The sequence below is a fragment of the Centropristis striata genome, chromosome 7 (assembly GCF_030273125.1).
Source record: "Centropristis striata isolate RG_2023a ecotype Rhode Island chromosome 7, C.striata_1.0, whole genome shotgun sequence".
NCBI lineage: Eukaryota > Metazoa > Chordata > Actinopteri > Perciformes > Serranidae > Centropristis > Centropristis striata.
The window spans coordinates 8,619,327-8,642,378 of record NC_081523.1 but is presented as its reverse complement, the minus strand read 5'-3'; the positions used below and the strand labels follow the sequence as shown (position 1 = coordinate 8,642,378).

Sequence of the window (23,052 nt, the reverse complement as noted above, 5' to 3'; positions counted from 1 at the left end):
TTTCATTTGTTTGTCAGTTATCCTGCACCGAGATCATGTGGTTTCAAAGCAGCTCAGGCGGACAATTTTTACCATAAATATACAGCGTCTATTAAAAGATTTTCACCACTTTGGAAACTTTAATGTTTTACTCTTTTACAACATTGAATCTAGGTTCATTTAATATCGCTTTTTTGACACTAATCATCCAAACAAATTACTTTAAAAAAAACTTTTTAATGGTTTTCAAAGCTCTCTACAAAGAGATTTTGATTGGTTATATTGAAATAAAAGTATTTACCTCCTTTGGGATGCACCTAAAGCATCACTGATCACATACTTTTTTTTTTTTTTTTTGGTTATTTTTTAGGCATTTTTATGCTTTTATTGAAAGTGACAGAGGGGAAGACATGCGGCAAAGGGAGCTCAGGCCGGATTCGAACCCGGCTCCGCCGCAGCAAGGCCTCAGCCTACATGGCAAGCGCTCTACCAGTGTGAGCCACCAGGACGCCCACTGATCACATACTTAAATGGAGATAAACTGTGTGTAAGAGTATAAATAAACTCTTACGGTGTCTGAAAGGTCAAACTTTCTTTCAAAATTGTGCCAAAACCTGCACCAGGAAGACAAAGGAACAAAAATAGCTCATAAGAGTTTAATTTAGGAGCTGATATCTGGACATTTTCAATGGTTTTCTTGATAATGGTTTCGGTTATTATCAAGAAAACCATGGAAAATGTCTAGATATCAGCTCTTAAATTAAACTCTTATGAACTATTTTTGTTGTTATCATTATATTTGTCTAAACAAATTGACCTTTAGTTGTACTAGGCAATAACATGAACAAGAAACTGAAGAAAACAATGGTCTGATTTTTGTAAATGTAAATATAAGTGTGTAAGGGAAGTGCAAGTAATGCAGCCAGAGTGCTATTTTCTGTAAAACATATCAATAGCACTTAGGATGAAGGAGTCAAAGAATCTCTCAGTTGTCCTAACGGAGCCCTGAAACAACGTCCTGAGGGCAAGAGCTTAAACTCATTCACAAGTGTGAGGTCCTGGCAGTCTAATGTGGCATTAGCTCATCTAAGGACCTGTTTCTTACAAATGTTCAAGAGCTTGGTCTGACTCCTCCTTTCAATTCTTCCATCACCTCAGAAGAAACATTAAATCATTATTAAACATCACCACATGATGGAAAATCTGAAACATTTTATATTTGTCCTCAAAATCTCCTTGTGTCTCCAGGTAAAAGGGAGGTTAAACTCTGTCTAAACCAGGGCTCTCAAACTCAAATTACCTGGAGGCTGCTGGAGGAAGTATCAAAATGACCAAAAAAAAGACACAAAATTACAAAAAAAGACACAAAATGACAGAAAAAAACTAAATGACCAAAAAAAAGACACAAAATTACTAGGAAAAGACACAAAATGACCAAAAAGACAAAAAATAACAGAAAAAAACTAAATAACTTTAAAAAAAAAGAAACAAAATGACCAAAAAACACACAAAATGACAGGAAAAACTAAATTACATAAAAAAGAAACAAAATGACCAGAAAAAGACACTGAATTACCAAAAAAGCAAAAAATGCACTAAATTACTAAAGAAGACACAACATTATTTTAAAAAAGACACAAAATGGCCCAAAAAAGACCCAAAATGACCAAAAAAAGACACAAAATGACCCCAAAAAGACACAAAATGACAAAAAAAAGACACAGAATTACAAAAAAGACACAAAATTAGCAAAAAAATAGTAATTAAAGGGACCTTCCACACACAACACGGTAAAGTGCCATTCATATAAAACTCATGGTCTTTTGACCCCAGTTAGTATCAACATAAACACCTGTGTGTTATCAGTCTGTTGTTTACCTGTGCATGTCAGCAGTCACCTGTGTGAAGCTGCTCAGGCTTCGCTCTCAAACCACCTGATGGGAATCTTCTGTTTTTGCTGACTCTGCTATCGCTGTCAGCGTTTATTTATCAGTGTGGAAGATCCAAACTGCTAACAGGTTGTTTCCCAGGCTGTATCAGGTTGAGATGCCCTGATGCAGGAGAGCAGGGCGGGGTTTCCACTGATGTGGGCTTTTTAAGACCAAAACTCAAAGCTAGATCAGATCTGGGCCAGCTCTGTTTCTCTCTCCTGTTTGCTGTCATGCAGAAACCTTTTCACAAACTAAAAACCTACAGTGTTTCCACCAGAACGGCTTTTAGACATCTGTAAATGTATCATTTAGGGTGCTTAAAGATTATTTTTAAAGCACAGGGATGGCTGCCAAAAGGTTTCCGTTTTTCTACATTTGTGTTAAGGTAGTGGGTGATTATATTGAGAAACAATGTAATGTTTTCAGATGTCAACTCATGGACTCAACTGGTGGATAGTTATGCAATTATGTAAGTTAAAATGTTAGTTCAGGGCAGCATACAAAATGAAAAAACACAAAAAAGTAAAACAAAAGAGCTGTTACTTCCTAAACATGCTTCAAAATGTATAATTTTTTGTTTCTTAAATGGAGTTGAAAGGGGTAAAGGTGGGGCTTACTTCATACAGGCATGTAATGATATTTCACAAATGATTAATTAATCTGAAAAAGTAACAAGAATCCATTAAATCCAAAATCCAAAAGCTCAACTAAACCTGAAGTGTAGGTAAACTACCTGCTGTCTCATACTGAAACTGCTTTAATTGCTGCTTTTCTTTTTGAGTAAATTACTTAACAAACTGTTCTTAACCCATTCAGTAGTTAAGAAAAGTGCTAAAAACATCACAAACTGATGTATTTAATGTGTACCTACAATAGGGTTTTTACTTTTCCTCCAAAAGTAAAGTATACGAATTAAGAACCATAAAATAGATATACTAGAAAGTACTTACCTTAAAATTAAGTACTTGAGTAAAAGCATTTAGTTACTTTACATCACTCATTCTTGAGAGTCGGGACAAAACACTTTCTGAAAAACTTTTGGGGAAAATTTACACTGATTAGAGATTTATATACATGTAGATAAAGATCTGTGCTATTTAACCATGTAAAGGTGCAGAGGCTAAAAACATTTTAAACAAATTTACGTTTACCTTAAAAACTTGATTTGTGTCCTAAGACATACATAAGAGTGACATGAGCGTGTCATAAACATGACATGGGATGTGTCATGAACATTAATGACACTTTGAAGTAACATTAATGCTCATGATACTTGTCATGTCATGTTTCTGACAGGCTTGTGTGACTCTTATGTAGACACCTTCAAAATAAAGTGTTACCATATCTTGCTCACAGTCACAAAGGCATGTTCAAAACATAACAATAGCCATCCCTTGTTACATCCTTTTTGAGTGAAATGATCAATAAATGTCATATGTTACACTTTTGGTGAAGTTTTTTGTGTTTCCTGCAAAACTTTTTTTTAAAAGTTAGGCGATTATTTTAGCAGAAAGTATTCCACAAGGTAAGTCAAAGCAAAGTGTTGTATTTACTCTGTAGCCTACCTACAATAGTTTATTTTATTTTTTAAGATCAAACTTCAGTGCTCAAATTAGTTATTTAATGTAATCTTTACTATCTTAACTTAGACAAAAACAACTTTTTTTAAAGACATCACATGATAAGTTAGTGACGGAAACCGCTGGAACAGACTAATTGCTGGACTAATGATTCAGTCTGGTTAATTAACCAACCACTACTGTGGGAAAACGCCAGGGAAATAATAAAAAAAACTGCAAGTTGTACAACTTGTGCCTGTCTGGAGACAAACTGTGTGTGATTATATTGAGAAACAATGTAATGTTTTCAGATGTCAACTCATGGACTCAACTGGTGGATAGTTACACAATTATGTAAGTTAAAATGTAATGAAATTGGGGCAGTTTTAAGTATAATGTGCCATTATTTCAGGGCAGCATACAAAATGAAAAAACACAAAAAAGTAAAACAAAAGAGCTGTTACTTCCTAAACATGCTTCAAAATGTATAATTTTTTGTTTCTTAAATGGAGTTGAAAGGGGTATAAGTGGGGCTTACTTCATACAGGCATTTAATGATGTAATCTTTACTATCTTAACTTAAGTAAGTTAGTGACGGAAACCGCTGGAACAGACTAATTGCTGGACTAATGATTCAGTCTGGTTAATTAACCAATCACTACTGTGGGAAAACGCCCGGGAAATAATAAAAAAACTGCAAGTTGTACAACTTGTGCCTGTCTGGAGACAAACTGTGTGTGTGTGTGTGTGTGTGTGTGTGTGTGTGTGTGTGTGTGTGTGTGTGTGTGTGTGTGTGTGTGTGTGTAACGCCCCTCTGTGTGCAGCGGATGGAGCAGCGCGTCCCCTCAAGTCATTTCCAAGCCGGGATCTGAAGTGACAACATCTCATGCTCGGAGTTCACAGACGCGCTTTTTTTCTACTTTCTCTGTGGATCTAACTCGAGGATGATCTGAACGTGTTTGGGGGATTTTTTTTATCTGACGGAGAGGAAGACACACGATCGGATCTATGAAAAAACCCACGTGGATTTATATAACCATTTTAAACCAGAAGGAATGCATATATTTTTTGTGAAACTAACTTTCTTGTTGTCGCTGATAGCACTAACACGAGGTGAGTGGCGCCGGGGGAATCTCACTTTATTGGCAGTTTTCTGCCTCAGAAAGAGAATAAAAACATCTGTGTGGCTGTGTTAATGTAGTTTTACACTTATTTACTGCTTAAAACTCAAAGTAGCTTTTAATTTGAACTTGTTGCATTCAACTGATGGACTGAAACTGAAGTATAGCAGCTTTTCCTCAACTTTTCTGCACTCATCCTGCAGGTTTCCTTACTTTACCGCTAATTGATATTAATTAACTTTACTTGTATGCCTTCATGCACCTGTTGGCATCACCCTTAACATCTATTTTCTGCTCCCCTGTCTTGCAAACTGCAACATTTCTTGCTCTTTTTTTTTTACTCCTCCGCGGGCAGCTGTTGCGCACTTGTCCAGCAAACACTCAACTTTTTCACACCAGTATGTAAACGCATGCCTTTGCAGTTTGGATTCAGAGCAGCAGCAGTGTGTGTGTGTGTGTGTATTTTATAATATTGCAAAGCTGTGTTACTCCCCCAAATGGCACATTCTTTTTGGGACAGCTGCAGAGAGAGAAGTGCCAAAAAACCAGCGTCAAGCCCCCTGTTCACCACAAAAACTGCTCTTTTTAAGGTGGCAAGAGTCACACCTAGACTTCACATTTATGGAGGATTGCATGAGCTATTTGCAATAAAAAATATTTGCTGCATCACATCACCAAGACAGAAATAACTGCTGGTTGCTAGTCTTGCTTAAAAAGTTGTTCAGCAGGTGTATTAAAAGTTTCCATTTGCAGGTCTAAGATGCTCCATGCTCACGGAGTCGTGTTTGAACCAGGGGAGGTGTGAAGCAACTCCAGATGGCAATGGAGAGTGCAAGTAAGTTTTTCTTCTTCTTCTCTTTAATACCTGCAGAGAGAGAAATGTGTGGCATGACTCAGATTTTTTCCTGGTTGACATGTGAGGGCTCTAAAGTGGGCGAGTGCTCACACCACTGTTTCTATTTCTGGGAGGCAAATGGTCAGTGAAGCTGAGACAGAAATGAGTGGACATTGATGAGGACAGGGGTCAGTGTGAGAGTGTGTGTGTGAGAGAGAGTGTGTGTGTGTGTGTGTGTTAGTGCCACCACACTCTCCCCTCTGCAGCCAAACTCTCGCAGCCCCTAAATCTTGCTTTTCTTTCACGGAGCGACAGCTGGGGTTGCCAGAAGCTCGGCGACCATTGTTCTCCACTGCGATTAATTCTGTGTGACTAATCTGGGTGAGGCTTCCCAGAGAGACCCTCAGACCCTGTCCTCCTACCACCACCACCCCCCCACCTCCCTCCACAACCCCTCCTCTCTCCTGGGATTGTGTCCCCACCTCAATGGCCCTCAGTACTCTCTCTCTCTCTCTATCTCTCTCTCTCTCTCTCTCTCTCTCTCTCATTCCCTTGGACAGATGGCATAGATGTTTTTTAACCTGCTAAAAAGTGAAGACAAGGGCTGCATTTTTGTTTATCTGGAGATGTTTTCAGTCCACATGTAAACCAATCAGCTCCAGCACTGCCCAGAACTTTTTTTTTTTTTTTTTAACAACAATAGCCTACTTTGCACTTGGCTCTATTTCCATCCTGGCATGAGCAGCACCAGCCGGTGTCATCTTACTGTCACAGAGCTCGCTGACCGGGAGAACGATTGGGCCGGCTGGGTCACGGCTCCGAGACTGGGCAAGACCCAGGCAGCCATCTTGGCCCCCCGCCACATCTTAATTTGGTCTGGTTGTGTTATTCACCCCTCAATCACACACTCCCTCCCTCCCTCCCTCCCCCACCTTCCCCACCTCCTCATTGGGCCACAAAGCCATCATTGTGCCCCTGCACTGTCCTCCTCCTCAGACTTCTCCAATTAAACATGGAGATAGACGTCCTCGCAGTGTTTCAAAAGGTTTGAGCGGGCATAAGGCTTATAGTTTGGGATGTGTATGTTTCTGTGTGTGTGTGTGTGTTCTTGTACTTCCTACATAGTGAGGACCAGAACACTTTTTTTAACCAACAGAGTGAGGACATTTTTGCAAAGTGAGGACATTTTGGTCAGTCCTCACTTCTTTAAAGGCTTTTTTGAGATTTCAGACTTTGTTTGAAGGGTTAAAGGTTCCATGATAATGATCACAATGGTCACAAAACTAACTAAAATTACAGTGAAAATGTCCTTCGTTTTCCTCTTTGTTAACTTTTTTCATACATAAAGAAGATGGATGAGACAAAGGAAATAAAGGCAAAATTTACTGTGACCTCTTTTAATCCCCCACCCAACAAATACCCCATTACAAAAAAAACTAAAACTAATAAAAACTAAAGCATTTAAAAAAATAGATACTAAACTAAAACTAGCAAACTCACTCTAAAAACTCATTAAAATTAACTGGATTTGAAAACAAAAATTCACATCAAAATTAAAACTAAAACTAATGAAAAATCCAAAACTGCAAGTGCAACTCTATAACCTTGCAAGGGAATTCACTATTACAATGAGGGCCCTCACAAAGATAGAAGTACAAGAATGTGTGTGTGTGTGTGTGTGTGTGTGTGTGTGTGTGTGTGTGTGTGTGTGTTTGAAACATTGCACATTGTGTGAGTCGTCACTGTGCCACCAGAGGGCCGGAACACAAAAGTTTAGGTTCATTAAGTTCAACCAGCCAAATATTCACAGCAGAAACTTTGAGCTCAAATGATTAATAATTGATTAATCAATGAGTTAATCACCAGAAAACTAATCAGAAACTATTTTGATCAATTGAACGTTTCGGAATTGTTGAAGAAATCCTGAAATCTGACCATGCCAAAGTCCTTTTTAAAGCACCCTGATGACAAGAAGAGACAGTTACTAGTAAGCACATTAGGTATGTTTTTAACTCCCATGACTCTATAGCCATGAGATATAAAAGGCTTTTTAAGTCATTCTGCTTTTGAAAACACCAGACTTCTTCCAACAGTTTTAAACTAAAACAATCCTCAAACTGAAAAGCACCACAGTGACATCTTTTTTATGATCAAGCAGCACTTCATGCAGACTGTTTTGTGATAGTCAATTTGATGCAAAATAAAAGATTAAAAAGTCAAAAAAAGATTTTCTAGTTCTAGCCTTACAAATGTGAGGATCTCCTGCTGTTTTTCGTCATGTATTAAACTGAATATCTTTGAAAAAACACATTTGAACTTGTCACTTTGGGCCCATTTTTAGACATTTTAGATCACTTTTAATGGTTTCAGGCGTAGTTGATGCCAAAGTGTTTTTAAAGGAATACATCATCCACAAAATGACCATTTGTGTATCAGTCAATCACCTTAAATTCTTGAAGAAGATGTTTTGTTTTTCATGCATTCTTCTTGGTGAACAAAAAATTAAAAAGTTCTTGATGAATTGAGGTGAATGGAGGCTGCATTTAACAAAAGCAAAACCATACAAGAAAAAAACTTGTCTGGACTTGCAGTGATGAGTAGCGTGAGGCTATTCTGCTGTTTAACGTGGCAGCCATTTACTTCAATTCATCCACAAGTTTCTCAGTTTTTTGGGATTCTTTGACTGCTGTGCAAGCATGAAAACCTAAACGTTTTCTGCAAGAATTCAAGCTACCTTGGTTATTTTGTGGGTAAAGTGTTCCTTTAACTGTTCCTTGTGTATTCTCCTCTTCTGGAGTTACTGTAGAGCAGGGGTCTCAAACTCAAATTACCTGGGAACACAAAATGACAGAAAAAACCTAAATTACTTAAAAAAGACAGAAAATTACCACAAAAAAAGACACAAAATGACAAAAAAAATACACAAATGACTGAAAAAACACTAAATTACTTTAAAAAAGACACAAAATGACCCAAAAAACACTAAATTACTTTAAAAAAGACACAAAATGACCCAAAAAATACACAAATTTACTTAAAAAGACCCAAAATTACCAAAAAAAGACCCAAAATGACATAACATTTCCACTTCTTCCAGTAACAACAACACGGCAGATAATAAACGGTGCTTTTTTTTTTGTTAACGTCATCATAGAAACAAGTGAAACAAAGCTCCAGCTTGCGCAATAAAGGGACCTTCCTCACATAACACGGTAAAGTACCATTCATATAAAACTCACATTAAACTTTCATATCAAGGTGAGGGCCACAAAATATCGTCACGAGGGCCGCAATTGACCCGCGGGCCGCAAGTTTGAGACCCATACTGTAGAGCAACTTTACCCTTTAACAATCTTTGTATTATACCACAAATCCCCTTTGGCTTCAGTCATCACATGAGCGCTTCTGAAAGGTCAGAACTGGTCAAAGAACTAAATTTCAAGTGATGTATAGTTTGTCAGTGAGGATTCAACCAGCTGCTGCTTGGTTTACGATTATATTTGAGACTTCACATTTCTTTTTCTGTTGCTGTGAAGTCCAAAGGGTTTAAGTCAAGTGCTGTGAGGTCAGCATGTGAGTTCACACATTATCAGAGGAAGCTGTACTGTTACAGTAAGTGACTAAAAGGGAAATCCAGCTATTGCACCATTGTGGCGTCCAGACTTCTCTTATAGTCAGGCGGCTTAGATAAATGAAGGGGACACGCCGGACAAAAGCACCACATTTTTTCCACGTGCTCTCTATCACCATAAGTTTCAGTTTTTGATGGGAGCCACTTCATCAAGATTGCGGATCAGAGATGGCATCGATATAAAATCTATGAGAACCAATATATCTTCCAAGCCACTTAGAAGGTCAATCTTGGTGTCAAAATATACATTTTCTGGGTCAAAGAATAATTTAAATCTATTGAGAGTATCACTAGATGATTATTATAATGGGTCATATACAGTGCATGTATTCTGAAAAATTGATAACATGCAATTAAAGGTGCAAGGTGCTTATGTGGGAAGGCAGAATCTTTGTGGTTGTAAATGTAATAAATGATAAAAGTGAAGCTAATAAAGTTTAATTAAATGTATTCATGTGATCAATCTTTCAGAATACATGTACTGTATATGACCTATATTAATACATTTCAGACCGCTTAGGAATTGAATTGGAAATTAAGTTAATACATGGCCAAAATGAACGTATCTATTTGATCAAATAATCATCTAGTGATATTTTCAATAGCTTTAAATGATTCCTGAAACCATAAAATGTATATTTTGACACTAAAATTGACCTTCGAAGTGGTTTGGAAGATATATTCATTCTCATAGATTTTATATGGCTGCCATCTCCAATACGCAATCTTGATGAAGTGGCTCCGACCAAAAATTGAAACCCATGCTGATAGAGTATGTGGAAAAAAATTGGCGCTTTTGTCCGGCAAGTCCCCATTGTTCTAAAATCTGGTCCTAAGCTGCATGACTATTAGTCAACCTGAAGATATTGCTGGTAGAATCCAGCAGAATGCAAACAATAGCATCTTAACTTCCCTTAAAGTTAAGGTCCAAGCCTTTCAAACGCCACGCCTGCAGTTTGTTTTAAGAGTCTGACATGTTAAGCTCAGGCTGAGATAACGCTGAGGATTATTCTGTCAGAAATAAAAAAGACATAATACGACTGTTTTTACAGGCTGAATACTTTCCTAGGTTAGTTTACTCTACCAATAACTCAGATTTAACTGTAATAAGGTCCCTCCTGAGGGTTAATTGCTTAAAGTCCAGGAGATTTTTGTTGAAATTTGTCAACTTCCTATGCATTCATTTCTGTCTCTGTTTAGCATCTTTCAGTCTGTCCTTACATCACATGCAGGGCTCCTTTTTCTACACACAAATTTGGCTATCAGTCAGATTTTTCATTTTATTTTAATTAACAAAGTATAAAGCTGCCAGGAACCCAAAATACAAACACAAGATGTCACAAACACAGATGTCTATGGAAATGTACCAATTTTTTTTTAACCATTTATACACACAAAAGCAGCAGAATTAATAAAATAATTAATTAAAAAATAAAGAAATAATATAACTATAAAACAGTCTATTTGCATGTAAGTTAAAAACAGTAATAATTTTCATTGTAGAAAGAAAATTCACATTTTAAAAACGGTCTAGAAACATAAATGGTACACTGTGAAAGCTCCTATGATTGAACTTTCAACTGGCTTTCTCAGCTTGTCTACATATCATATATAAATGAAGTTATTACTGTAAATAAAACACGGTATTTTCAATAAATAGATGGACTCCAGAGGGTTAAACTTAAAGAGTTAATTGATATATTTTTTTTTTAAATCAGTTTGTAATATCCTGGTGAAGGAGAACAATATTTTCCTAATGAAGGCATGCAGAGGGGTTTTTCTCTTCCTGAGCCGCACTTCATTCTTGACAGGATTACGATTTGGTTTCTCCTCAATCAAGGAGCCGGCACTCTTGAACTCGAGTGTTATGTCGAGGTCAAGCAAGTGGGATTGGATGCTTCAGTTTTATATAGTCTGACAGAGATGCCCACTCGACATGCCATACCATAAATACCCCCTCCTCCCGGTATCTGGCCGGCCCCGGCCTCGTTAGATCCTGACTGAAGTTTATCTGCAGAGAGCTTGGAGGAGGCCTCTCATTTACTGCAGAGGCTTGGCAGCGGGAGGCAGCAGTGACAGAGCCGAGCCAGTCCAGACCAGGAAAAATAACTCCCCGAAATTCCAGTGGCACAATGGCCAGAATCAAAGCGGCTGGCTGCGGAGCTCCTCTCTGCCAGGAGAGATGAGAGATGTGGGGCGAGGAAGGACGCCGCTGAGAGATCACAAACCTTCAGCATCAGTTAGTCAGCGCCACGAAAAAACACAGCTCACTTCTGATCTGACAGCCTGTTGATGGCACAGAGTCACGTGACGGTTCAGGATGGAAGTTCATGTAGTAGGAACATACCACAGATAGAAATAATTTGACTTTTGAGCTGCTTTTACTTTAAATAATCAGTCTGTTAAGTTGCACAGGAGCTTTAAAAAGCTTCTTTTTTTCCATCATCAGACGTTGAACTGTATCAAAGATCATCTCCAATTGTGGTGATATTAAAACTGAGAGGGAAAAAAGAAAATATCGTCTCTTAAACTCATGCTGTGTGATGGTTATGGTTGGAAAGCATTTCATTTTTTTTTCATATTAGTGAGATAAAAAGTCATAATTATGAGATAAATGGTCGAAATTATGAGATAAAAAGTCAAAACTGTGAGATAAAGTCATAATTATGAGATAAAAGGTCGAAATTATGAGATAAAAAGTCCTAAATATGAGATAAAGGGTTGAAATATGAGATAAAAAGTCGAAACTGTGAGATAAAGTCATAATTATGAGATAAAGGGTCGAAATTATGAGATAAAAAGCCATAATTTCAACTTAATATAGGCAACAACAACAAAAAAAGAGTTTCCCCACAAAGAATCATACAAAAGTACCACTTTAAATCTTATAAATAAACTGAAGAAGTCTTAGCCAACTTAGACCAAAACAACCATTAGTCTACTAGTCGACTTAGAGGAGCAGCTAATATCCAAGTAACAAGTAAATAAGACTGAGAGGCTAATGTGTATAAAAAAGTAGCAAGACACTTGGCTAAAATAAGTGTGCTTAACAACTTTCCATCCCTCTGACTCTTTCTATTATCCTCAATATTGATTCATCTGCTGATTACTTTCTTCTTTCACCTTTTGGTCTGTAACTAGTCAGAAAATAGTGAAAAATGTCCTTAACAGTGTCTTAAAGTCCAAAATCTTTCAAAGCCTTGATTTGTCATTCAAAGGCCCAAAGATATCCAGTTTAATATGATTTAAAACAGAACAAAAGCAGGAAAATACCATATTTTAGGGGCTGAACGGAGCATTTTCTGCCATTTTTGCATGAGAAACAACTTTTCGACTCATCGTTCCAACTCCAAATTGTCTTTGACGTGCTTCTTTTTTCTCGTCAAGACCCCATTAATGCTGTGATTTTAGTATTTTTTTGTGTGTTTGCATGAGATAACTAACAGAGTCTTTGATTCCCTGCTGGTATGAGAAGCAGCGACTGCTACAGTACACACACCCTCCTCAATGAAAGTGAGCCCTTGTCTCTCCGGTTCTGGGGGAATCCTTAATGGCACCTCTGTTCGCTCCGGTCAGATGAGTCTATCTCAGCCTCACACACACACACACACACACACACACACACTACACCTCCATTGAGAGTCAGGAAACAGCCTCGGAGTGGCCCGAGGGAAGAAAAGGTGCCGTATCTGATCATATCATCACACAACGAGAAACACACAGCGCGAGGCTTTTATATGGCCGCCGCCGCCGGTGTTGGGTTCCTTTTGGCAGGAGTCCGGCTGGTGAGAGGGCTGATCGTCGGACTGTTCGGGCTGAATGTGGTGGAGGGGAACCTCAGCGCGCAGGATTAATGATATTTGAGCCTCCCTGGTTGGCATATGCCAAGACAAATCACATAAACTTTGATCGCAGGCTGAGAGGACTGACAGCATCTGTGTGTGTGTGAGACAAAGACACTGGGCATACTCCAAAACCACACTTCCTCATTTCTTTTTTTTTCCCCCTTTCAGCCAGACCACCTGTCTGTGGGTTACAGTATAACAACTCACAGGGACGTGCACTCACCCACACAGCAGCGTGCTCCATAATACCCATGATTACTTGTGGTTTTGCCCATTCAGCTCCACGCAGGAACACATCGACTCTGTCTGCCAGGTGTGCTTTTAGCTTTCACTCCTGATTCACGCTCACTCGCAGGAAATTTAGGGGAATGGAGTGTGATGCCTTTGTGGTGAAACGGAGCAGTTTGTTCAGTTAAGCAGCAATGCAGATTGTAAGACTGATACCAATCATGGTCTCTGTTACACAAGGGAAAGAAAATCAGAGTTTCTTCAAGGCTTGTAAGCTTAATCAGACATGACAAGTCACAGTGTTGATCTCAGATTACATTATCATAATAATATAATAATAGTGCGTTTCTAAGGCTCATAACACTCTGATATGATACACATATTTTTACATTAGATTGTGACTTTAACTTCCCAAGGATGTCATTATTTCTGATGCAAATAAACGTCCTTAAATTCAGCTTAGAAATGGTAGAAAAAGACACTACAACTTCAGAACTTGCTAGTTTTCAAGTTGTTTTCAGTATTGCAGTAATACTGTGATAGTTATCTGCACATCCATGGGTATTTTTGTTAAAAGGTACTCATATTAACAATTCTGCTTACGTTTAATGGTGCCTGTATGCTGAAATGTAAACAAATACGGGCTAAAAACCCTGAAAACTGGCCTCAAGCTGCAGCCCACAGCTACAATTTACATCAGTGTCACTGACAAACATTTCATCTGTATTTTACTTAATTGACAATGTGTAATTTTCTGCCACTTAGCTCTAAATCAAAACAATACTACAAGACTTTTTCATTATTCATCGTTCAGGAGGTTTTTACAGGTTGCCAGATTATCCACAGAGGTTTTTTCTTCCCCAAAACAAACCGACCCAGTGATTAAAAACAGTAAAAACACTGAATAAATCAGTTTCACGTTAAAAATCAGTGATCTATGTCACTGTTTGCCACTTGCTCAGCTTCTTTCTCTGATAACTTAAGATCCAGATGCCTGATAAGTGAAACCATTCATCTGGTTAACAGATATTTAAAACAACCAAGATCTGAAAAGTAAAAATGTGGCTAAAAAGTAGTTCATTTTATCATAACTTTTGGCAGACAACCAGGCAGTCAAATGAAACGGACCATGTCCTGCACAATACATAACATATGTGTAGTCCTTTTGAGACATTTTAATGCAGAAAAGTTACAAATTATAACTTTAAAGTCAACCACATAGCTGCGACATCTTAAATAACTCTTTTATTGAAAAAGTGGCGTTATGTTTGGTGATGATTGTGAATTATCTGCGATCGTTGGCTGCCACAGTATCGACAACATATGTGCTCAGGCAGCACTAGATGGTTTCTATCTTAAAGACTTATGATTCTGTGGTTTTTCAGCAGCTAAGAAATCCAAAGTTTTACCGTTTCACCACCTCAAAACCAGCCAACTCTTCATTTCACAGATTGGCTCACTCACAAAATAAAAGCATGTACAGTTTACATGATCTATAAAATGCAAAGCCTGCAAACAGACTCATCCTGGTCTTGATTTATGGGGGACAATGGGAGTGCAGCGATGGGACATTCTGGCACGCTCAGACCTTGAAGTCTCCGTGTACAGTAACAAACCGTAGTGTCCGGTTGCACTGACAGCTACACCTTCAGACACCCGTAAAGCCTTTAAGTGGTTCCCAGCCTCGTAAAGTAGGCAGTGGCAGAAGTCATTAGAGCTGCTATGGCTCTCAAGACATTCTCACACACACACACACACACACACACGGAGTGGTTTGTCCCTCAGGGAGCAGGCTCTTTCCCATGGGCTGTGTCCATAACGCTCCCAAATAAACAGGGTCTCTAATGAAGGCTGCCAGATGTGGGCTGGCCAGGTCAGCTCTCCTGTACGATTACAGAGGAAGGAAAAGAAGGATGGATGTAAGGAGAGGGAAGGAGAGGGGCAGCGTTTCCCCTGTAATTTCTGCAGCCAGTGGGGATTTGGTGGTAACTTTGGTTTCAGTTCCACAACAAACAACAACCTTGGTTTTCATGCCAGCTTCGGTTTCGGTGGACGAGCTATTTTTGTTTCACTCGGCTCGATTTGTGCAATTGAAGCTGAATTTAAGCGTGCATCTCAGTGTTGATATTCTCCACCAGCGGTGGCAGAGTTGTCACAGTGGTTAGCCACCATGTGCTGCAGGGAAAACATAAGAGAGGGCAGAAAAGAGAGGGAAGTGTGGAGGAAAGGAGAGGAGAGGAGGAGAGAGCACCCCCCCCTCCCTCCCTCAGGGCAATGCTTTAAAAACAGATCAGACAAGACTAAAGAGGACTTAGACCAGGCACAGGACCAAACAGCCAGGAAATGAGAAGGGAGGGGGGGGGGGGGCAGGAGGGACGAGGGGAGGTACAAACATGCTCCACTAACACAGTTTGACTCCTGACTGGAAGTTTAATGTCACTGAAGGAGACACCCAGGAGAAAAATATGTCTTAAAGCATGATTTATTACAAGTTTTATCTTATTTACATCTTTTAAGTAAGTTTTAAAAGTATTCCCTAAACTGTCTAAACGTCCGTATGTAGGTTACTGACTGACTTCTTAATAGGGCTACAACTAATGATTATATTCATTATTTTCTCCATTAATTGATTCATCGTTCAGTCTGTTAAACAGTGGAAAGTGTCTGTCACAGTTTCCTAAAGATAAAGATGATGTCTTCAAATTGCTTTTTTTTTGTCTGGCTAAAGAGATTTTGTTATTGTGATATATAGTTTCAGTTTTTTTGATAGCTGTGAAAGAAGCATGCATTTTGAATATTCATTATGCATTGGAAAGGCTGAATGGAAACAACACAATTTGAACTTCCTAAATTTCCTATCTTGAGTTGCATTGGTTCTTGTCTTTGTCAAAAAAAGAGCCAAACATTTAACTCACATGCCTTGTTTTCAACTCAGAATAGCCTGAAACATGTCCAATACTGTCTGGCATGAAATAACTATTAAAACTTGCACAATTGAATCAAATCCATTTTTCTTTCATATATTTGGTTAAATGGCGAAGGTGACTTGTTTTGTTGAGGAAAACACGCTTTAGCCTAGTTTATTCACCTTAAACCAGCTTCTTGGAACAAGTCTTACTTCGCTTTTTATTCGTGTCTCACAATTGAATGCACAGCTAATGATTTTTCTGCATTCTTGCCAGATTTTGAGGTACTTTTACTTTACTTGAGTATTTTCATTTAATGTAACTTCATACTTCTACTCCACTACATTTTGAAACAAATGTTGTACTTTTTACTACATTTAGCTGACAGCTTTAGTGACTTTTCAGGCCGATGTTTAACATGAAAAACACAATCAATTTAAAGTGATTAGACACAACAAGTACTTTAACTTTTGCTACTTTAAGTGCATTTTGGTGCTGATACTTTTCTTCTTGTGTGTTTGCTTCCATAAATGTCAGTCTGTTCCCAGACTTTTGGCAAGTACACTGGAACCAAAACTAATAGAAATGATTTCTAACACCATAAAAATATGATCCAAGCTGTAATAAACCAGATTTCTCCTGTAGCTAACGGCCTAAACATGACTTATCTTCCATCATGTTTTGCTCAAATACCCACAAACATGAATAAACAAAAGAATAATCCCGGAATAATCTTAATTACGGCATTTACAGAAATGGAACCAGACAGTGACTCTGTCTCCCACAGAGCTTTACACGGCACAATAATTGACTAAAAGCACAAACCTAATTCACTAAGCTCCTTAAAATGGATAAAGATTGGGGGTCCCTTACAGCTGCTAAAAAATCTCTGTGCTCATTTTTTTTTTATTTGTATACAGTGCACATGTGTAGCCCGCATATTACGTTCAAAGCCTCCGTCCCCATCTGTGTGCGGCCTCGGAAAGATGGCAGATGGCAGATTGGCTCGACAGCGAGGAAAGCCCCTTCAGAGAGAGTGACGCCTGGCCGAGGGTCAGATGTCACCACAACATCTGCTGCAGGCTCGAGCCGCCGCCCGGCCCTGTTATGCATCCCATCAGTGTCGCAGACCTGTTGCCACTGGCTACAGCGGCAGCAATAGAAGCAGAGAGACGGGGAAGAAGCGAGCGCGGAGGAGAACAATGAGGGCTGCTGGGCCTGGATGACAGAGAGGATAATAACAGTATCGGCCTTACAGCGCAGATAATTCCACTGCTGTCCTGCAGTTATACGATCCCTCCCCAACACCTGATATTTGCTCAGCTTCTGATTTGTGCCCCTCTTTTCATGTCTTCTTTATTTACCTTTCCAGCAGCCCAGTTTACCTGCTGCTGTTGAGATTATCCCGCTCGCCAGGCCGGCAGGTTTCTCTTGTTGAAGCAGCTGCTTTGCTCTGTTTGTTTTGAATACAGCCAAGACTCCATAAAAGAGTCGTTGAGTATCTTTTGTCTCACCCCCCCTCTCTCCTTATTTGATACGTTTGTGCTCTCATTGAGGCGGTTAAGCTCGCCCGCCTGTAAAAGCGGTTTTGTGCCGATCGCGTATTTGACGGGCTCTCGCCAAGTTAAAGAGCAAACTGTTAGCATTCTTCGCCTAGCGTGTGCTACAGTTGACTCACACCTCGGGCCGGAGCGTGTTTGGATAGTGCGTCCACGTGCACCGAGGTAAGAGAGCGGGGGCTCCGTCTGTTTGTCTTTCAGGCCTCGGTGTGAGACGCTGGGCTGTTTTGCGAGGGCAGATGCCAGGTTTCAAAGCTGGAACCATAAAAGTGAAGCTGCCAGCGGGTTAAGAATCAGGACAGGAGACTCTTTTAGAGTAAACACCAAAACTCCTTCTGAACAGGCAACCCCCTTTCTGTCTTTCTCCCCTTGAAAAAACCCAACCAAACCAGTTCCAGTTTCCTTTCTTTCAGACTCCTTTTGTTTGTCCCGCTGCTTGTGTGTGTGTATGTGTGTGTGTGTTTGGGATTTTAAGCTTTAGCCTTGGCCTCAGACATCACAGACCACTAAAAGGTTGCAGCTTGGAGAAACTTGGAAGAAAGTTTTAAATGCGGGCAGGCGGGGGGGTGAGGAGTAGTCAGTAGAGACTTATAAATCCTAATGTGGTGTCTTGCAAATGAATAGGACCGGAGTAGAGGAGCGGGGCGACTCAAGGGGGCTCCGAGGGGACGAAGGTGCACAGAGGGGAACGAGCGGATGCCAGCAAGCGACCGTACCACTTTGAACAGAGGAAGTGAAAGCGATAACGAGAAAAAAAAAAGGGGAGAATTCAGGGATGAGCCATGTATAATGAAAGACGATTAAGAGAACTTTTTTGGGGGGGAAGGAGAGGAAAGAGGAGGTGTAACAGCTGAATACGCCCGGGCTGTGGTCAGCTCTGAATGGGGAGGAAAAACAATGGGCCCACTCATCCTTCGCTCTCTCTCTTCTTTCCCTCGCTCGCTCTTCATTTCTCCGCTAAGTAGTGAGGAGAAGGAGGGGGGGCGGGCCGCTCAGATACCAACACTGTCAAAACCTGATGCATTTTCAACACCAGTCGGCTGGATTCTTGAAAAATATTAACACTTTTTTAAATGGATTTTATTTTTTTAAATATCCTCCTTTTTGCCCCCGTTTGAGTTTTTTCTTGCACATTTTTTAATCCACCACACATGCACCCAGTAGTATTAAGAAAAATGCAAAAAAAAAAATGCTTTAGTGAGACAAATTAATGAGTAAAAGAGTTTATTTTTTGCAGTGCATGGCCCCTTGTCTCCGTCTAGGCTTGAGGACAGTGGTAGGATGGGGTGCCATGCAGAGGAAGGAGGCAGAGTGGTGGGATATGGGAGGTGTGAGAGCGGGAGGAGGAGGAGGAGGAGAGGAGGAGGAGAGGAGGAGGGGGTGAATGGCCGGGGCAGCAGCTGCCGTCTCCTCATTAACATGCGCACCTGCTCCCTGCGGCCTTTTTCCAGCGAGCTCGTGTGGCGCCTCACGACCTCAGCACCCGCCACCGCTGGGACTGGACCGGACTGGCCTTCTAGCAGCCAGATCTGCTGCTCCTCAGTCTGCACTGACCCCCACATGTACAGCACAAGATTTAATGTAGAGATGTCTTATCAGGTTTAATCAACAAGTGCAACTGCAACAGAGTAACAGTGACGTTTCTGGATGTTAGAATTTAAATTTGGAACAGCAGCCTGTAAAGTTACATTTGTTCATCATCTCTACAGTAATAAGACCAAAAGTATCAGATGTTTTTCTTTTTTTCCAATCGCGTTTCGGCTCCATAATCAAATAATAGTTTTACCCATTGCGTAGTTACTGCAGTTAGGCTTTGTAGGGCAGTATGCTTCTGTAAAGAAAAGCCTGAGATTTTTTTATTTGCATGTACCAGATTTGACTTCTGTCACCTCTGTGTGCTTCACCCTCTGGGGTTTTGGGCTATTTTGTCCATTTTTGAATCCTTTTCATGTCTTTTCGTGTCTTTGTAAGACATTTTGTGTCTTTTTTTGTCATTTTGTGTCTTCTGTGTTTGTTTGTTTTTGGTCATTCTGTCTTCTCATTTTGTGTCTTTTTTGGTCATTTTATATCTTTTTTTGGTCATTTTATGTCTTTTTTTCATCATTTTATGTCTTTTTTTTGTCATTTTGTGTCTTTTTTTGTCATTTTGTGTCTTTTTTTGTCATTTTGTGTCTTTTTTACTCCTTTAGTCCAACATAAAATGTGATTTTGAATCTTTTTTTTTACTTTCAAAACGCTATCATGCTCAATAAAGAATTTTAAATGTTGCAAATGTGAACAAAGGTTGCAAATATAACATATAAGAGGGTTACATCCAGTTCTATCATTTTATACAAAATATATTTGAGCTTGTCTCCAGTTTTACTTGGTATATCATCATCAAACTGAAACTGGCCTCATGGAGTTTACAGCCAGAACTTTAGAGGTAAATTTACAGTAGGGCTCCACGCTGCTTTGTTTTCTAGTCTGGATGTGATGAAGAAGTCATTATTGGAGCTTTTGGAGACTCCAGAGGGTTAACGCTACAGTGGCTGCAGGCTGAGTGACACTAGGTGAAGGTACCACTCTGTCTCTCTACGTGGTGACATGCCACCACTCACTACTACTGTTTGTGCAGCGGGCAGCCTAGCATGTGATGTTTTCTTTTCCTTACCACAGTCCTAAGGCTGCCTAATCCCTGAGAGGGAGACCCTGTCTAAACACATGCCTGTCCCTACAACCCTGTCCCTAAACCCACGGCTCGGCCCCCACCTACACACACACACACACACACACACACATGCTGGACCCCCTGGGAATGTTTGGGGACATGGCCCTGCCAGCCCCTCGGGGCTAACAGACTCGCTGGCTCTGTTCAGGTATTTGAGAGCGATTAAATGCTTTGATGTCTGCAGGATGTTTTATGCACAATGTTGTTTCTGCGTGAGAGTAAAACACAACAATATTCAAAGAGAACTGTCGAGAAAAACAACAAAGTCTAAGACATTTCTGATTTCTAGACATTCCCTCGTCTGAGCGCAGGAATCCACTTTTCAGGTAGCGCCACAGTCTCTTCCGTTTCATCCTCTTCCCATCCCCTCATCTGATGTCGGAGCAAATCCTCTCTGGGGAGGGCAGGATAGCGAGCGTTGAGGTGGGGGGGCGCGGCGCTTTGAAGTTTCCATAATGTTGGCTTGCAGCTCAAACACTGTGGCATAGATGCTGCCTTGTCCTCAGGATGAATGAGTGCTGACAAAAGGGTCAGAGCGAGCACATTTCAGCCCCGAGAGCTGCTGAAGGGTGCCACGATGGCTGCTTTTCTTGTCTCTCCCGACTTTTGGAAAAAAGACGGATTAGGAGCAAGAATTCCAAATACTGGAGAATTTTTTTTGTTTTTGTTCTAGTCTCTGGTGCTTTTGAGTAGATGCTTTGTTTTTGTAATGACCGAGCCTCTCTGGCCACCCAGTGTTGTTGACAACAGTATTGAGTCTCTGAAGGTGATGAATATGGGAATGTGGCGGTGCGGAGCGTCTAATGTGGCGCTCTGAGGTGCTTCAAATTGATTATACAACCTCAATATTGAGATATTTACTGATTTATCACACAGTTTTGACAATTTTTAGCCAGTCGAGTAGTTAAATTGTAGAGGTGGGGGAAAAATCGATACAGCATAGTATCGAGATATTTTGCGTGCCGATATTTTATCGATTCATGGCCGCCAAGTATCCATAGTTACCGCTCACTTTTAGGAATATACTGGAGATACTGTTATCATTTAGAGTTGTTCTGATTCTGACACCAGTGTCGGAAATTGCTCCGAGTACTGGAGTCCAGGCACCGATCTGATACCACGTTATTTATTAAATTAGTAATCTATTTACTGGTTCGCTCCGTTAAGCTACTATAGTGGCTGCACTTTAATTTAAATATATTCCTAGATTTATTTATTTAAGTTGCTGTTGCACTACTGTTTTGTATACTGTTTTATTTAAAAATAAATGTAAAAATAAATGGCTTGAATCTGCTGTATTTATTCATGTTTAACAAAGGGTTTAACCTGGCCAGGCCTTAATACAACGATAATCATATCACAGTCATGCAGGTGTAGTATGATATTTTATTATAACATACTGGTATCGGATCTGTACTCGGTATCATCAGGATATTTTGTCGGGAAGTTGTTGAAATAATGCTGCAAAGTTGGACTATTTTTTTAAGTTTCATGGTGATTTTTGATGCTATACAGAGCAGTGAAGCTTAAAGTTGAGGAAAATTTGATAAAACGCTGCAGTTGTTGTCTTCCATACATGATATCAGTTCAGTTTGACTGGATACTTTGTTGGTCAGTCTGTGGGTTTGACTCATTGTGGAGAAATAAAAAGACTGAAGTGAGATGAATAGAGAGATTTTTCTCTTATTTGACAAAACAGTTCTTAATTTGATTTAATTTTGTGGACACAAAATGCAGTTAAACAGTTAAATTGCAATATATTGTATCGCAATACTCACCATATTGCAAAATGCTTAAAATCTAGTAAATTTGTAACTTTTTCTCAAAATATTCTCAAATGTCATGGTGTCACCATCTGTGATGTAGCCTGATCCCATTTTGATATCCACTGAAGTTACCAAATATAGTTCTTCACCCGATAAAGGGTTAAAACAACATTTCAGCTCGATTCTCAAAGTTTCCTCGTGTTGTGTGTGAACTGGGTATGCGTGCTGTTGTCAATGTACGAGGTCCTGTGCGTAGTCTTTGTGCGTAATCTTCCTGTATGTGTGTGTGTGTGTGTGTGTGTGTGTAGCAGACTGCACACTGTGTAGGTATGTGCATGCTCTCTGTGTGTGTGGCCCCTTTGTTAAGCCGTGCGTATCCTCAGGGGACACCCTTCAACTCCTCTCATTGTAATTGTAAATGTGTGAATGTGTCCCTCTGATCTGCAGCCGCTCTCTCTCTCTCTCTCTCTCTCTCTCTCTCTCTCTCTCTCTCTCCTTCTCTTTTTTTTTCGTTTTTGAGAATGCAATGTGATTGTGTTTACAAATTGCGTTAAGCAAATAAAGAGGTTTTGAAAATTCAAATTCTTCTCTCTCTTCTCTCTCTCTCTCTCACATGAACTGAACATATACATTATTTATTTATTTATTTTAATCAATTGCATATTGCACTTTATTTTAGCATATCTGTAAAAAGTTATTGAAAATATGTAAATAAAGTGTTTTTGCACAATCAAAAAATCTCTCTCTCTCTCTCTCTCTCTCTCGCTCTCTCTCTCTCTCTCTCTCTCTCTCTCTCTCTCTCTCTCTCTCTCTGGGAACTTGTCCGCTGCGGTCAGAGTGGTGTTTATGACTCAAACACAACCTGTGAGAAACATCACAGGAGTTTGTCCTCCTCCTCCTCCTCCTCCTCCTCCTCCTCCTCACCACTCCTTTTTACAGCCTGAAACACATTGTCGGTGGGGGGTGACGAATGTCCCGTTTA

The 23,052-nt window shown here is 39.8% G+C and overlaps 1 protein-coding gene across 2 annotated transcripts in view; it reads left to right on the top strand.

Moving 5' to 3' along the window:
* The first annotated feature begins 4,333 nt into the window (after window positions 1–4,333).
* LOC131974505 (neurogenic locus notch homolog protein 1-like) overlaps window positions 4,334–23,052 on the top strand; it is a 62,648-nt gene continuing 43,929 nt past the window's right edge. For both annotated transcript variants that reach the window (XM_059336830.1, XM_059336829.1), the window contains exons 1-2: window positions 4,334–4,582; window positions 5,344–5,425. In XM_059336830.1, coding sequence (XP_059192813.1) covers window positions 4,525–4,582; window positions 5,344–5,425 — 140 coding nt within the window. In that variant the 5' untranslated portion in view covers window positions 4,334–4,524. The remainder of the gene's footprint in view (window positions 4,583–5,343; window positions 5,426–23,052) is intronic.